Raw genomic sequence first — 16,248 nt, 5'->3', positions numbered from 1 at the left:
TCAATGGGACCCCCCCAATGGGACCCCTCCATGGGACCCCCAAAAAGTGACCCATAAAAAGGCCCCCCCATGGGACCCCCAAAAGGGACCCCCAAAAAGGGACCCCCATGGGACCCCCCAGAAAAGGGACCCTCAATGGGACCCCCCAATGGGACCCCCCCCATGGGACCCCCAAAAGGGACCCCCCCAAAGGGACCCCCAGTCACCCCCCAATGGGACCCCCCAATGGGACACCCCCCATGGGACCCCCCTCAGCCCCCCCGCTGTACATATATAAATATTGGGGGGCTTCTGCCCCCAGACTGAGAGCCCCAAGTGCGTGCTCACTGTACTGGGATGTACTGGGGGCACTGGGAGGGGGCTGGGGGTGCTGGGGGGCACTGGAATGTACTGGGGGCACTGGGGGTTACTGGGAACCACTGGGTGGTTACTGGGGGGCACTGGGGGGTTACTGGGCTGTACTGGGGGACACTGGGGGTTTACTGGGAAGCACTGGGCTGTACTGGGGGACACGGGGGTTACTGGGAGCCACTGGGAGGGTTCCTGGAGAACACTGGGACGTACTGGGAGCCACTGGGGGGTTACTGGGGGCACTGGGGGTTAGTGGGCTGTACTGGGGGACACTGGGGTGTTACTGGGGGACACTGGGAGGGGTCCTAGGGGTCCTGGGGGGCACTGGGCTGTACTGGGGGGCACAGGGGGGTTACTGGGCTGTACTGGGAGCTACTGGGGGGTTACTGGGCTGTACTGGGGGTCACAGGGGTTACTGGGAGCCACCGGGGATTACCGCCGGTCACTTCCCCTTCCCGTAATGGCGCCGCCCTGCGCGGCTTCGCGCCCTTTTTTCCGCCCTCACTCGGAGCGTCACTTCCGCCCCTGCGCCACTCCCCGCGGCGGAAGCGGCGACCCCGCGGCGCGCGGGGGGCGGGGCCTCTTTCGGCGGCTGGCGGCGGCCATGGCGGAGCCGCGGGTGCGGCGCGGGGGGAGCCCGGGGGGGCCGGGGGGCCCGGAGCCCCCGGGGGGGGGTCAGGAAGGGGGAGGGGGAGGGGGAGCGGCGGGGACCCCCCCGGGGGGAACGGGAGGGGGAGGGGGCAGCGGGGGCGGCCACGTGGGTGGCGGGGGGGGGGTTGAGGCCTAGCGGGGGGGTTTGGGGGCCTACCGGGGGGGCCGGGGGTTAACGGGGGGGCCGGGGGGTGGTTTGGGGGATCCGGGGTGATTTGGGGGGTCTGGGGGTTTAACGGGGGGGGTTGGGGGTTACCGGGGGGGTTTGGGGGTTACCGGGGGGTCCGGGTGATTTTGGGGGGGGGGTCTCTGGGGGTCTCCGGCCCTTACCGGGTGCCCCCCCCCCATATTTAACCCCCCAGGTGCTGCTGATCGATGGCCGCGGGCACCTCCTGGGCCGCCTGGCGGCCGTGGTGGCCAAGCAGGTGCTGCTGGGTGAGCACTAATTAGCGCTAATTAGCTGATTAACCCCCCCCCGTTCCTTTACCCCCCCCCGGCACGTTCCCAGACCCCCCCGACCCCATAACCCACCCCCCGACCCCAAACCTTCCCCCCCCATGCTGTGATGAGCCCTGTGGTGCCAGTAATTAACGCTAATTAACTAATTAAAGTCCCCCCACTTCCTCCTCATTCCTTGCCCCCCCCAATATTCCCAGACCCCCCCCCCCCCCAACCCCAACTCCCCCCCAAAACCTCCCCCTTGGCACCCTGATGACCTCGGTGGTCCCAATGATTAACGCTTAATTACCTAATTAACAGTTCTGCTAATTGCCTAACCCCCCCCATCTCATTCCTTAGACCCCCCCGACCCCAAAAGCCCCCCACCCCAAAAAAGCCCCCGTGACCCCAAACCTCCCCCCCAAAAGCCGTCCTCTCCATGCTGTGTTGAGCTCTGTAGTCCTGATAATTAGCACTTAATTACCTAATTAACACCCCACTCTCATTCCTTAGCCCCCCCCCGGACCCCATAACCCCCCCCCCCCCGACCCCACAACCCCCCCACACCCCAAAAGCCCCCCCCCGGCGCCATGATGACCTCGCTGGTCCCGAGCCTCGCGGCCGTGGGGGTGCCACATGCACTACCAGCTGAGCGCTGGGGGGGGGCGCCCGAATTTGGGGCGTTTTGGGGCTTTTTGGGATTTTTTTTTTTTTTTAGGGGGGCACGGCTCAATCGGGCCCCCCCCCGGTTGTTTTATCCCCCCCCCCCCAGGCCGGCGCGTGGTGGTGGTGAGGTGCGAGGGGATCAACATCTCCGGGAACTTCTACCGGAATAAGCGTGAGGCACTGGGAGGGACTGGGAGGGGTTTGGGGGGCACTGGGAGGGACTGGGAGGGGGTTGGGGGGCACTGGGAGGGACTGGGAGAGGGGTTGGGGGGCACTGGGAGGGGTTGGGGGGCACTGGGAGGGACTGGGAGGGGGTTGGGGGTACTGGGAGGGACTGGGAGAGTGGTTGGGTGGGATTTGAGAACTGGGGGGACTGGGAGGAACTGGGATTTGGGCTAGAGGAGACTGGGGGGAACTGGGGGCATTGGGAGAGGAGTTAGGGGACACTGGGAGGGACTGGGAGCAGGGCTGGGGGACACTGGGAGGAACTGGGGGAAGTGGGAGAGGAGTTAGGGGCCCTGGGGGGGACTGGGAGTGGGACTGGGGGCACTGGGAGCAGGGCTGGGGGTGCTGGGAGGGAACTGGAAATACTGGGAGCGGGGCTGGAGGGGACTGGGAGTACTGGGAGTGGCGTTAGGTTGCACTGGGAAGAACTGGGATGAAGTGGGAGAGGGACTAGGAGTCACTGGAGGGTACTGGGAAGAACTGGGAACACTGGGAGAAGGGTTAGGGGCTACCAGGAGTGCTGGGAGCAGAGTTAGGGGATACTGGGAGAGAACTGGGAGCACTGGGAGTGGGGTTAGGGGCTACTGGGAGAGACTGGGAGCACTGGGAGTGGGGTTAGGGGCTACTGGGAGTACTGGGAGCGGGGTTAGGGGTTTGTGGGAGGGTATTGGGAGGAACTGGGAGCACTGGGAGTGGGGTTAGGGGCTTCTGGGAGGCACTGGGAGCACTGGGAGTGGGGTTAGAGGGCACTGGGAGGGACTGGGAGAGGGGTTGGGGGGCACTGGGAGGAACTGGGAGCACTGGGAGTGGGGTTAGGGGCTACTGGGAGGGACTGGGAGCACTGGGAGTGGGGTTAGAGGGCTACTGGGAGGGACTGGGAGCACTGGGAGTGGGGTTAGGGGCTACTGGGAGCACTGGGAGTGGGGTTAGGGGCTACTGGGAGGCACTGGGAGCCCTGGGAGTGGGGTTAGGGGCTACTGGGAGGAACTGGGAGCACTGGGAGTGGGGTTAGAGGGCTACTGGGAGTACTGGGAGCGGGGTTAGGGCTTCTGGGAGGGTACTGGGAGGGACTGGGAGCACTGGGAGTGGGGTTAGGGGCTACTGGGAGGGACTGGGAGCACTGGGAGTGGGGTTAGGGGCTACTGGGAGGGAACTGGAAGCACTGGGAGTGAGGTTAGAGGGCACTGGGAGTGGGGTTAGGGGCTACTGGGAGGAACTGGGAACACTGGGAGTGGGGTTAGGGGCTACTGGGAGGGACTGGGAGTGGGGTTAGGGGCTACTGGGAGGAACTGGGAACACTGGGAGTGGGGTTAGGGGCTACTGGGAGGGACTGGGAGTGGGGTTAGGGGCTACTGGGAGGCACTGGGAGTGGGGTTAGAGGGCTACTGGGGGTACTGGGAGGCACTGGGAGCCCCCCCCAGTCTCCTGCTGCCCATTGGGGGGGGGGGCTGAACCCCTGCCCCCCGTGCCCCCCCTTCGGGAGCTGAGCCCCGGTCCCCCCCCCAATTTACCCCCAGCCCCCGCTTACCGACCCCGGCGCCTAATTACCCCCTCTAATTACCCCCTCTAATTACCCCCCGTTAATTACCCCCCGTTAATTACCCCCCCCCGCAGTGAAGTTCCTGGCCTTCCTCCGCAAGCGCATGAACACCAACCCCTCGCGGGGGCCCTACCACTTCCGCGCCCCCAGCCGCATCTTCTGGCGCACCGTGCGAGGTGAGCGCCCCCCCCCCGAATTGGGGGGGGTCCCCTGCCCCCCCCCCCCGGACCCCTGCCCCCCCCCGGCCCCCCCCGGCCCCCCCCACCCCAAAATTTCCGCCCCCACCCCAAAATTTCCGCCCCCCCCCCAGGGATGCTCCCCCACAAAACCAAGCGGGGCCAAGCGGCGCTGGACAGGCTCAAGGTGTTCGACGGCATCCCCCCCCCTACGACAAGGTGAGCGCCCCCCCCCCCCCCCTATTTGGGGACCCCCGCGTTTTGGGGACCCCCCACGTTTTGAGACCCCCCCCGTTTGGGGACCCCCCCCCGTATTTGGGGACCCCCCCGCGTTTTGGGGACCCCCCCAGATTTGGGGACCCCCCCCCGCGTTATTTTGCCCCCCCCCCCCCACCCCAAAACCCCCCCCCCCATCAGTAATATCCCATCACCCCCATTGATCCTCCAACCCCCAGGACCCTTTTTGGGGGGGCCCAACCCCTCGCGCCCCCCCCAAATTCCCGGTGCCCCCCCCCCAAATTTTCCCCGGGACCCCTGACCCCCACCCCAAAACCCCCCAAAAATCCCCCCCCACCCCAAAATCCCCCCCCCACCCCAAAATCCCCCCCAGTTACGGATACCCCATCGATCCTCTATAAGGACCCCAACCCCCAGGACCCTTTTTGGGGGGGCCCAACCCCTTTGTCCCCCCCCCAAATTCCCGGTGCCCCCCCCAAATTTTCCCCGGGACCCCGGACCCCCCCCCCCCCAAAACCCCCCCCCCCCCCCCCCCCCCCCCATATTTCCCCCCCCAGCGCAAGCGCATGGTGGTGCCGGCCGCTCTCAAGATCATCCGCCTCAAGCCCACCCGCAAGGTAGGTCTTTAAAACCGCGGGGGGGGGGGCACGATAATTTCTGCGGGGGGGGGGTCCCGGGTATTTTGGGGCCCTCTGACCCCCCCCGCCGTGCCCCCCCCCAGTTCGCCTCCCTGGGCCGCCTGGCGCACGAGGTGGGCTGGAAGTACCGCGCCGTGACGGCGGCGCTGGAGGAGAAGCGCAAGGCCACGCGCGGCTGCACTACGGCGCCAAGAAGAGGCTGGCGGTGAGGGGGGGGGGGGCGCGAAAATAAATTGGGGGGGGGTACGAAAATAAATTGGGGGGGGCACGAATAAATCCGGGGGGGGGCCACGGGTAAATGGGGGGGTGGTTTTGGGGGGGGGGCGTTGGGGGATGGGGGATTGTGGGGGTCAAAGGGGAAGGGGCAGCAAGGAGAGGCTGATGGTGAGGGGGGCACAAATAAATGGGGGGCACGAATAAATGGGGGCCCAAATAAATCGGGGGGGGCACGAAAAATCGGGGGGGGCCACGGATAAATGGGGGGGGTTTGGGGGGGGGCGTTGGGGGCTGGGGAATTGGGGGGGTTAAAGGGGAAGGGGGCAGGAAGAAGGGGGCAGCAAGAAGAGGCTGTCAGTGGGGGTGAAAATAAATCGGGGGGGGGCCAAATAAATCGGGGGGCACGAATAAATCGGGGGGGCACGAATAAATGGGGGGGCCACAAATTGGGGGGGTGTTTTTGGGGGGGGCGTTGGGGGATGGGGGATTGGGGGGTTAAAGGGGAAGGGGGCAGCAAGGAGAGGCTGGGGGGTGGGGGGCACGAATAAATGGGGGGCACAAATAAATCGGGGGGGCACAAATAAATCGGGGGGGGGCACAAATAAATCGGGGGGCCACAAATTGGGGGGGTGTTTGTGGGGGGCGTTGGGGGATTGGGGGGCCAAAGTGGAAGGGGGCAGCAAGGAGAGGGTGGCGGGGGGGGGGGGGACACGAAAATAAATGGGGGGGGCACGAAAAATCCGGGGGGGGGGGGCTACGAATAAATGGGGGGGTCACGGATAAATGGGGGGGGGTTGTGGGGGGGGGCGTTGGGGGATTGGGGGTGGGGGTTAAAGTGGAAGGGGGCAGCAAGGAGAGGGTGCCAGGAAGAGGGTGGGGGGGTGGGCACATAAAGGGGGGGCTAACAGGTAAGGGGGGCACGAATAAACGGGGGGGGGCACAAATAAATGGGGGGGGTCACGAATAAATGGGGGGTGTTTTTGTTGGGGGGGGGTTGGGGGATGATGGATTGGGGGGGTCAAAGGGGAAGGGGCAGCAAGGAGAGGGTGCCAAGAAGAGGGGGGGGCACATAAAGGGGGGGGCTCATGGGCAAGGGGGGGCCACAAATAGGCAGGGGGGGGCAGAAATAAATGGGGGGGGCACAGGGACGTGGGGGCTGCTGATGCGGGGGGCGTACAGATGGGGGGACACAGATGGGGGGACAGATTTTGGGGAGTCTGGGTATGGAAGCTGGGGGCTCCAACTAGAAGGGGGCTTTTTTTGGCCCCCCCCAATATGGAGGCTTCGGGCCCCCCTTTTTTAGGGGGTCTTGAGGGTCCCCCCCCTTTTATGGGGGTCCCCCTGACCCCCCCCCCCTTTTTTCTTCCCCCCCCCCCCCAGAATCTGCGGCGCCAGGCGGAGAAGAACGCGGAGGCGAAGCTGGCGCCGTTCACGGCCGTGCTGCGGCAGCACGGGGTGCTGCTCTGACCGGGGGGGCCAAAAACACCGGGGGGGCTCCCCCCAAAAAAAAAAATACCGGGGGGGGGCCCACGGCACCCAACGGGACGTTTTGGGGGGGTTTGAGCGAAAAAAAACGAGAGAAAATGACCCAAAACGGAGACGTGTTGCGGCTGGTTTTGTTCGGGTTGGGTTTGGTTTTGGGGGGGGGGGAAAGGGGGGCCTAAAAATGTTTTTTTTTTTGGGGGGCACCCCAAAAATTTTATTTTTTTGGGGGGGATGATTTAAAAAAATGGTTTTTGGGGTGAATGTGGCGTAAAAATGGCTATTTTTTTTTGGGGGGGGTGATATACCCCAAAACCTGATTTTTTGGGTGGGGGACGCCCCGAAAATTGCTTTTTTGGGTGGGGGTTGTCCCAAAACCCCCTTTTTTGGGTGAATACCCCCAAAAAAACCTTTTTTTTTGGGGGGGGGGGGGAATGCCTTGAAAACCACTTTTTTTTTTGGGGGGGGGGGAATAATGCCCCAAAAATGCTTTTTTAGGGAGGGCAACACCTTAAAAAAATGCTTTTTTGGGGCACTCTGCACCAAAACAAGACAAAAACGCCCCAAAACCACGCTCACGGTCAATTTTTTATTTTTTCCCTTTTTCCCTTTTTTTTTCCCCAGTTTTCCTTTGCGGGGGGGATGTGACCCCCCCAAAACCAATAAATTGGGGGGGGGGACACCCAAAAACACCCTTTTCTTTGCGTCTTCTTCCCCCAACCCCCCCCCCAAATCGCCCCCGGTCTCCGCCATTTCTCCTTTTTTCCTTCTGGGGGGGGGGGATTTATTTTTTGGGGGGGTTAATTTATTCGGGGGGTGTTATTTTTTTGGGGGGGGGGCCCCCGCGGCCCCCACCTGGCGCCGCGCCTCGTCCAGCAGCTCGGCGATCAGCTCGCTCTCGGCCAGCGGCATCACCGGGCTCTCGCTCAGTCCTGGGGGGGGGGCACAAGGATTTGGGGGGGGGGGCACAGGACCCCCCCACCCCCCCCCCCCCCCATAAGGAAAAAAAACCCCTCCCCAAACTAAGACCCCCCCATAAGGTGCTCCCAACCCCCTATAAGCCCCCCCCCCAGCCCCCTAAAACCCCTATAAGCCCCCCCAGGTGCCCCCCCCCCCCAACCCCTATAAGCCCCCTCAGACCCCCCCCCAAGCCCTATAAGCCCCCCAACACCCTATAAGCCCCCCCCAAACCCCTATAAGGCCCCCCCAACCCCTATAACGCCCCCCAGCCCCCGCCAAAACCCCTATAAGTCCCCCCAAGGCCCCCCCCCCCAAACCCCAATAAGCCCCCCAGCCCCCCCAAACCCCTATAAGCCCCCCCAACCCCTATAAGCCCCCCCCCCAAACCCCTATAACCCCCCCAGCCCCCCCAAACCCCTATAAGTCCCCCCCCCCAGGCCCCCCCAACCCAAACCCCTATAACCCCCCCAGCCCCCCCCCAAAACCCTTATAAGTCCCCCCCCACCCCCTATAAGCCTCCCCCCAAACCCCAATAAGCCCCCCAGCCCCCCCCAGCCCCCCCCCCCAACCCCTATAAGCCCCCCCAAACCCCTATAAGTCCCCCCAGGCCCTCCCCCCCCAGCCCCCCCCCCAACCCCCTATAAAGCCCCCCAACCCCTATAAGCCCCCCCAACCCCTATAAGCCCCCTCAGACCCCCCCCCAACCCCCTATAAGCCCCCCAAACCCCTATAACCCCCCCAGCCCCCTAAAACCCCTATAAGTCCCCCCAGGCCCCCCCCCCAACCCCAATAAGCCCCCAGCCCCCCCCAGCCCCCCAGCCCCCCCCCCCCCCCCCATAAAGCCCCCCCCCAATTTTTTTGCCCCCCCCCTCACCCCGCAGCAGGCACTCCCGCACGTGCTGGGCCTCGTAGCGCAGCCCCGTGCCCCGGGGGTAGTTGAGGGGTTCGCCGGGGGGGCAGGGGGAAAACTCCCGCTCCCCCCCACCAGCAGCTCCGTGGGGCAGTTCATGTGGCTGGGGATCTGTGGGGGGGGGGGGGGGGGCACACATCCGTGACCCCCCCCCCGCCTTTAAATTCACCCCCCCCCCCCCGCGGTACCCCCACCCACCCCAAAACCCCACAGCCCCCCGTTTTTCCCCTATATTTAAGCCCCCCCCTTCATTAGGCCCCCCCGCGACACCCCCACCATTACGCCCCCCCCCAAAAAGGGACCCCGAAACCCTTCCCGTGCCCCCCCCCCACTTTTAAGGGGGTCCCCAATACCCCCCCAAAGGAGGACCCCAATCCCCCCCCCCATAAAAGACGTCCCCATTATTGCCCCCAAACCCCTTTTAGGGTGACCCCCCAAAGGAAAACCCCAATTATTCCCCCCCCCCCCCCATTTAGGAGGACCCCAATCACCCCATGACCCCCCCCAATTTAGGACCCCAATACCCCCCCCCCCACAACCCCCCCCTTTTATGATAACCCCAATAGCCCCCCCATGCCCCCCCGGAAGACCCCAATACCCCCCCTTAAAGGAAACCCCATATAACCCCCTCCCTTTTACGATGCCCCCATTTTTTAGCCCCCCCCCCATATTTTTTAGATCCCCCCTCCCATTTTTTTAGCCCCCCAATATTTTTTAGCCCCCCCCATTTTTTTTAGCCCACCCTAATATTTTTTTTAGCCCCCCCAATTTTTTTTAGCCCCCCCAATTATTTTTTAGCCCCCAATTTTTTTTAGCCCCCAATTATTTTTTAGCCCCCCAATTTTTTTTTTTAGCCCCCCCCCAATTATTTTTTAGTCCCCCCGATTTTATTTTTTAGCCCCCCCGATTTTATTTTTAGCCCCCCCCCCCGGTGCCCCCCCCCCCCACCTCCACCCAGCCGCGGGTGCCCCCAGGGCGGCCCCCCCGGCAGGAGGGCGGCCATGGAGACGGTGAGCGCGGCGTGCCGCCCCCTCGTAGTCCAGCGTCAGCGTCACCGTCTCGTCCACCCCTGGACGCCCCCCCAAAAAAAAATAAAATTGAGGGGGGGACACACACACAAGACCCCCAATTCCCCCCGCCCCATAAGGAAAAAACCCTCAGCACCCCCCGCACCCCGTAGTCCCTAAAACCCTCCCCAAACTGAGCCCCCCCCCCAATAGAACCCCCCCCCCATGGGACCCCCCCCATAAGGCGCTCCCAACCCCCTATAAGCCCCCACAGCCCCTAAAACCCCCCAACCCCGTTCAGCCCCCCCCCTAACCCCTATAACCCCAGGCACCAAACCCTAACCCCCCAGCTCAAAAAGTTTCCCCCCCCCCAAACCCCTATAAGCCCCCCCCCCAAAACTCTATAACCCCCCAGGACCCCCAAAACCCCTATAATCCCCCCCTCAGCTCCCCCCAAACCCCTATAAAGCCCCCCAGCTCCTGTAAGTCTCCCCCCAAACCCTATAAGCCCCCAAAACCCCTATAACCCCCCCAAAACCCCTATAACCCCCCAGCCCCCCAAAAAAACCCTATAATCCCCCCAGCCCCCCCAAAACCCCTATAACCCCCCCAGCCCCCCCCAAAACCCCTGTTAAACCTCCCAGCCCCCCCCCCAAAAAAACTATAATCCCCCCAGCCCCCAAAACCCCTATAATCCCCCAGCCCCCCTAAAACCCCTATAACCCCCCCCCCCCCAAAACCCCTATTAAACCCCCAGCCCCCCCAAAAAAAACTATAATCCCCCCCCCCCCCCAAAACCCCCCCCCAGCCCCCCTAAAACCCCATAACCCCCCCCCCCCCAAACCCCATACCCCCAGGCCCCCCAAAACCCCGCCCCCCAGCCCCCCGCAAACCCCCAGGTCCAGCAGCCCCCCCAAAACCCCATAACCCCCCCCCAGGGGAACCCCAGCACGGCCCCCACCGCCCCCGCCACCAGCGCCCGCAGCCGCCCCCAGGCCGGGAAGAACCGGGTCCAGAAACCCATGGGGGTTACTGGGAGGGACTGGGAGGGACCCGGAGGGGTGGACTGGGAGGGACCGGGGGGGCGCTGGGAGGGACTGGGAGCATTGGGAGTAGGATAAGGGGGCGGTGGCCATCTGGGAGGAGGATAAGGGGGCACTGGGAGGGACTGGGAGGGACTGGGAGGAGGATAAGGGGGCACTGGGAGGGACTGGGAGGCAGGCGCCGCAGCACTGGGGAAGGGGGCGCTGGGAGGGACTGGGAGGGAGCCACCAGGGGGTGGGGGGGTGCTGGGAGGGACTGGGAGCACTGGGAGGGACTGGGAGGAGGATAAGGGGGCGCTGGGGGGGCTGGGAGGGACTGGGAGGGACTGGGAGGAGGATAAGGGGGCGCTGGGGGGGCTGGGAGGGACTGGGAGGAGGGTAAGGGGGCGCTGGGGGGGCTGAGAGCACTGGGAGGGACTGGGAGGAGGATAAGGGGGCGCTGGGGGGACTGGTAGGGACTGGGAGGAGGATAAGGGGGCACTGGGAGGGACTGGGAGGGACTGGGAGGAGGATAAGGGGGCACTGGGAGGGACTGGGAGTAGGAGAAGGGGGTGCTGGGAGGGACTGGGAGCACTGGGAGTAGGATGGGGGCGCTGGGAGGGACTGGGAGGGACTGGGAGGGGGTAAGGGGGTGCTGGGAGGGACTGGGAGCACTGGGAGGGACTGGGAGGAGGATAAGGGGGCGCTGGGGGGGGCTGGGAGGGACTGGGAGGGACTGGGAGGAGGATAAGGGGGCGCTGGGGGGGCTGGGAGGGACTGGGAGGAGGGTAAGGGGGCGCTGGGGGGCTGAGAGCACTGGGAGTAGGATAAGGGGGCACTGGGAGGGACTGGGAGGGACTGGGAGGAGGATAAGGGGGCGCTGGAGGGGACCGGGAGCACTGGGAGGAGGGTAAGGGGGCGCTGGGAGGGACTGGGAGCACTGGGAGGGACTGGGGAGGAGGATAAGGGGGCGCTGGGAGGGACTGGGGAGGGACTGGGAGGGAGGATAAGGAGGGGGTGCTGGGAGGGACTGGGAGCACTGGGAGGGACTGGAAGTAGGATAAGGGGGCGCTGGGGGGACTGGGAGGGACTGGGAGGAGGATAAGGGGGCGCTGGGAGGGGACTGGGAGGGACTGGGAGGGGGATAAGGGGGTGCTGGGAGGGACTGGGAGCACTGGAAGGGACTGGGAGGAGGATAAGGGGGTGCTGGGAGGGACTGGGAGGGACTGGGAGGGGGATAAGGGGGTGCTGGGAGGGACTGGGAGCACTGGAAGGGACTGGGAAGAGGATAAGTGGGCGCTGGGGGAGGGACTGGGAGGAGGGTAAGGGGGCGCTGGGGGGGACTGGGAGGGACTGGGAGGAGGGTAAGGGGGCGCTGGGGGGGGCTGGGAGGGACTGGGAGGAGGGTAGGGGGCGCTGGGGGGACTGGGGAGGAGGATAAGGGGGCGCTGGGAGGGACTGGGAGGGACTGGGAGGAGGATAAGGGGGCACTGGGAGGGACTGGGAGGAGGATAAGGGGGCGCTGGGGGGACTGGGAGCATTGGGAGTAGGATAAGGGGGCGCTGGGAGGGACTGGAAGGGACTGGGAGGGGGATAAGGGGGTGCTGGGAGGGACTGGGAGCACTGGGAGGGACTGGGAGGAGGATAAGGGGGCGCTGGGGGGGCTGGGAGCACTGGGAGTAGGATAAGGGGGCACTGGGAGGGACTGGGAGGGACTGGGAGGAGGATAAGGGGGCGCTGGGGGGGCTGGGAGGGACTGGGAGGAGGATAAGGGGGCACTGGGAGGGACTGGGCGTAGGATAAGGGGTGGGGCGCTGGGAGGGACTGGGAGGAGGATAAGGGGGCACTGGGAGGGACTGGGAGGGACTGGGAGGAGGATAAGGGGGCACTGGGAGGGACTGGGGAGTAGGAGAAGGGGGTGCTGGGAGGGACTGGGAGCACTGGGAGTAGGATAAGGGGGCGCTGGGAGGGACTGGGAGGGACTGGGAGGGGGGTAAGGGGGCGCTGGGAGGGACTGGGAGCACTGGGAGGGACAGGGAGAGGGGTTGGGGGGGGGACTGGGAGCACTGGGGGTAGGATAAGGGGGCAGTGTCTTGGGGAGTGTCTCGGGCTGCGTGTAGGCTCTTGGGGCCATGGGTAGGATTTTGGGGCCGTGTGTAGGACTTTTGGGCCGGGTTTAGGGCCTTGGGGCCGGGTTTAGTGCTTTGGGGTCAGGTATAGGGCTTTGAGGGCCGCGTGTAGGCCTTTGGGGCTGGGTTTAGGGTCTCGGGGCCGGGTTTAGGCCTTTGGGGTTGGGTATAGGGCTTTGGGGGGCCACATGTAGGCCTTTGGGGCCTCATGCAGGCCTTTGGGGCCGCGTCTAGGCCTTTGGGGCTGGGTATAGGGCTTTAGAGCCCCATATAGAGCTTTGGGGCCTCATGTAGGCCTTTGGGGCCGCGTGTAGGCCTTTAGGGCCGCGTGTAAACCTTTGGGGCTGGGTATAGGGCTTTAGAGCCCCATATAGAGCTTTGGGGCCTCATGTAGGCCTTTGGGGCTGCATGTAGGCCTTTGGGGCTGGGTATAGGGCTTTAGGGCCCCATATAGAGCTTTGGGGCCTCATGTAGGCCTTTGGGGCTGCATGTAGGCCTTTGGGGCTGGGTATAGGGCTTTAGGGCCCCATATAGAGCTTTGGGGCCTCATGTAGGCCTTTGGGGCTGCGTGTAAACCTTTGGGGCTGGGTATTGGGCTTTAGGGCCCCATGTAGAGCTTTGGGGCCTCATGTAGGCCTTTGGGGTCTGCATAGGGCTTTGAGGGCCTTTGGGGTTGGGTTTAGGGCTTTGAGGGCCACCTGTAGGCCTTTGGGTCTGGGTTTAGGGTCTCGGGGCTGGGCTTAGGCCTTTGGGGTTGGGTTTAGGGCTTTGGGGGCCACGTGTAGGCCTTTGGGGCTGGGTATTGGGCTTTAGGGCCCCATGTAGAGCTTTGGGGCCTCATGTAGGCCTTTGGGGTCTGGTATAGGGCTTTGAGGGCCTTTGGGGTTGGGTTTAGGGCTTTGGGGGCCACGTGTAGGCCTTTGGGGCTGGGTTTAGGCTTTAGGGCCCCATATAGAGCTTTGGGGCCTCATGTAGGCCTTTAGGGCCGCGTGTAAACCTTTGGGGCTGGGTATAGGGCTTTAGGGCCCCATATAGGGCTTTAGGGCCCCATATAGAGCTTTGGGGCCTCATGTAGGCCTTTGGGGCCGCGTGTAAACCTTTGGGGCTGGGTATTGGGCTTTAGGGCCCCATGCAGAGCTTTGGGGCCTCATGTAGGCCTTTGGGGTCTGGTATAGGGCTTTGAGGGCCGCCTGTAGGCCTTTGGGTCTGGGTTTAGGGTCTTGGGGCTGGGTTTAGGCTTTGGGGTTGCGTTTAGGGCTTTGGGGGCCACATGTAGGCCTTTGGGGCTGGGTATAGGGCTTTAGGGCCCCATATAGAGCTTTGGGGCCTCATGTAGGCCTTTGGGGTCCGGTATAGGGCTTTGAGGGCCGCCTGTAGGCCTTTGGGGCTGGGTTTAGGGTCTCGGGGCCGGGTTTAGGCCTTTGGGGTTGGGTATAGGGCTTTGGGGGGCCGCATGTAGGCCTTTGGGGCCTCGTGTAGGCCTTTGGGGCCGCGTGTAGGCCTTTGGGGTCTGGTATAGGGCTTTGAGGGCCACCTGTAGGGCTTTGGGGCTGGGCTTTGGGGCCTCATGTAGGCCTTTGGGGCCGCGTGTAAGCCTTTGGGGTCCGGGTATAGGGCTTTGGAGGGCCGCGCGTAGAGCCTTTGGGGCTGGGTTCAGAGTCCTGGGGCTGGGTTTAGGGCTTTAGGGCCGGGTTTAGGGTTTTGGGGCCGGGGGCGCACCTCCATGAGGAAGGTGCCCTGGGTTCCGCGCCGTGGCCGCCAGCTCGCGGACCTGGGGGCGCTGACCCCGAGCGGTTTCTCCACCAGCAGCGGGCGCCGGGCGGCCAGGAAGAGGCGGGCGGCGGGGCGTGCTGCGGGTTCACCGTGCCCACGCACACCACGTCTGGGGGGCAGACCGTTGGGGCGGCGTGTAACCTTTGGGGCTGGGTATTGGACAGACCCCATTGGGGCGGTGGGAACCTCATGTGGGGGGGACAGACCCCGTTAGGGCGCGGGAACCTTTGGGGGGGGACAGACCCCATTGGGGGCGGTGTGGGAACCCAATGGGGGGGGACAGACCCCATTGGGGGCGGTGGGAACCCCATGGGGGACAGACCCCATTGGGGGCGGTGGGAACCCATTGGGGGCATCGGGAAGGCATTTGGGGCATTGGGAACCCAATGGGGGAGGTGGGAACCCAAGGGGGGGACAGACCCCATTAGGGGCGGTGGGAACCCAATGGGAGGTGGGAACCCCATGGGACAGCTCGCAGACCCCATTGGGGGCGGTGGGAACCCACTGGGGGCATTGGGAACCCAATGGGGGAGGTGGGAACCCCATGGGGGGGACAGACCCCATTAGGGCGGCGGGGAACCCAATGGGGGAGGTGGGAACCCCATGGGGGGGACAGACCCCATTGGGGGCGGTGGGAACTCACTGGGGCATTGGGAACCCAATGGGGAGGTGGGAACCCCATGGGGGGGACAGACCCCATTGGGGGCGGTGGGAACCCACTGGGGGCATTGGGAACCCAATGGGGGAGGTGGGAACCCCATGGGGGGACAGACCCCATTGGGGGCGGTGGGAACCCACTGGGGGCATTGGGAACCCAATGGGGGAGGTGGGAACCCCATGGGGGGGACAGACCCCATTGGGGGCGGTGGGAACCCCACGGGGGGGACAGACCCCGTTAGGGGCGGTGGGAACCCATTGGGGGCGGTGGGAACCCCATGGGGGGGACAGACCCCGTTAGGGGGCGGTGGGAACCCAGTGGGGGCGGTGGGAACCCAATGGGGGGGACAGACCCCATTGGGGGCATTGGGAACCCAATGGGGGAGGTGGGAACCCCATGGGGGGGGACAGACCCCGTTAGGGGCGGTGGGAACCCAGTGGGGGCATTGGGAACCCAATGGGGGAGGTGGGAACCCAATGGGGGGGACAGACCCCTTTAGGGGCGGCGGGAACCCATTGGGGGCATTGGGAACCCACTGGGGGACGTGGGACCTCATTTGGGGTGGTGAGACCCCGTTGGGGATAATGAGACCCCATTACCCCTACAGGGGGTCCCAGTGCCACTATGGGGGTCCCAGTGTCCCCACAAGGGGGGTCCCATTATCACTGGGGGGGGTCCCAGCGCCCTATAGGGTTCCCGTTCCCGCTTATAGGATCCCCGTTCCCCCTTATAGGATTTCCCTTCCCACCACGCCACCGTTCCCACCCCCACCCCGGGGTGGGTCCCATTCCCTCCCGGGGGTTCCCCTATAACCCCCCTCCCCCCCCCGCCCCCCCCCCCCCCCCCCCCCCCCACCCCACTCACCCACGTTGGGGTCCCGCGCCAGCTCCTCGTAGCTCCCGTAGGCGCGGGGCACCCGGTGGTGCTGAGCGAACGCCTGGGCCCGCGCCAGCTCCCCGCGCCGCCACCGCCACCACCTTGAGGGGGGGTCACGGGGGGGGGGTGTCAAGGGGGTGCCCCCCCCCCACCCCCCCCCCCCCCCCCCCGCCTTACGCACCCGGTGCTCGTGGGGGGCAGCGTGCCCAGCGCCACCACGAAGTCGTGGCTGATTTTGCCGGCCCCGCAGATCCCCCAGCGGGTCGGGGGGCTCCGGTAACTTCGGGGGGGGG

At 65.0% G+C, this 16,248-nt stretch overlaps 2 protein-coding genes and 1 long non-coding RNA gene across 3 annotated transcripts; 1 reads left to right on the top strand and 2 right to left on the bottom strand.

The window, feature by feature from the left end:
- The first annotated feature begins 796 nt into the window (after positions 1–796).
- LOC136788656 (large ribosomal subunit protein uL13-like) lies at positions 797–6,736 on the top strand. The gene is given in 10 exon segments (XM_066987289.1): positions 797–970; positions 1,365–1,437; positions 2,213–2,278; positions 3,946–4,047; positions 4,182–4,244; positions 4,247–4,266; positions 4,842–4,901; positions 5,006–5,084; positions 5,087–5,127; positions 6,519–6,736. Coding segments are annotated over 10 exon segments (750 nt in total). The 5' UTR covers positions 797–811; the 3' UTR covers positions 6,606–6,736.
- Positions 6,737–7,093: 357 nt separating this feature from the next.
- DHDH (dihydrodiol dehydrogenase) lies at positions 7,094–10,521 on the bottom strand. Its single transcript, XM_066987137.1, is given in 7 exon segments — positions 7,094–7,552; positions 8,455–8,565; positions 8,568–8,601; positions 9,439–9,463; positions 9,465–9,521; positions 9,523–9,559; positions 10,518–10,521. Coding segments are annotated over 7 exon segments (381 nt in total). The 3' UTR covers positions 7,094–7,439.
- A 3,773-nt stretch (positions 10,522–14,294) lies between these two features.
- On the bottom strand, positions 14,295–16,248 carry LOC136788679 (uncharacterized). Its single transcript, XR_010827317.1, has 3 exons — positions 16,137–16,248; positions 15,944–16,056; positions 14,295–14,530 (listed from the first exon to the last, which is right to left on the bottom strand). It is a non-coding gene; the product is annotated as an uncharacterized lncRNA (long non-coding RNA).

This window comes from Anser cygnoides, chromosome W (assembly GCF_040182565.1).
Source record: "Anser cygnoides isolate HZ-2024a breed goose chromosome W, Taihu_goose_T2T_genome, whole genome shotgun sequence".
Taxonomy (NCBI): Eukaryota; Metazoa; Chordata; class Aves; order Anseriformes; family Anatidae; genus Anser; species Anser cygnoides.
The sequence above is the reverse complement of the archived record's forward strand: the minus strand, read 5'-3'. Positions and strand labels throughout refer to the sequence as shown.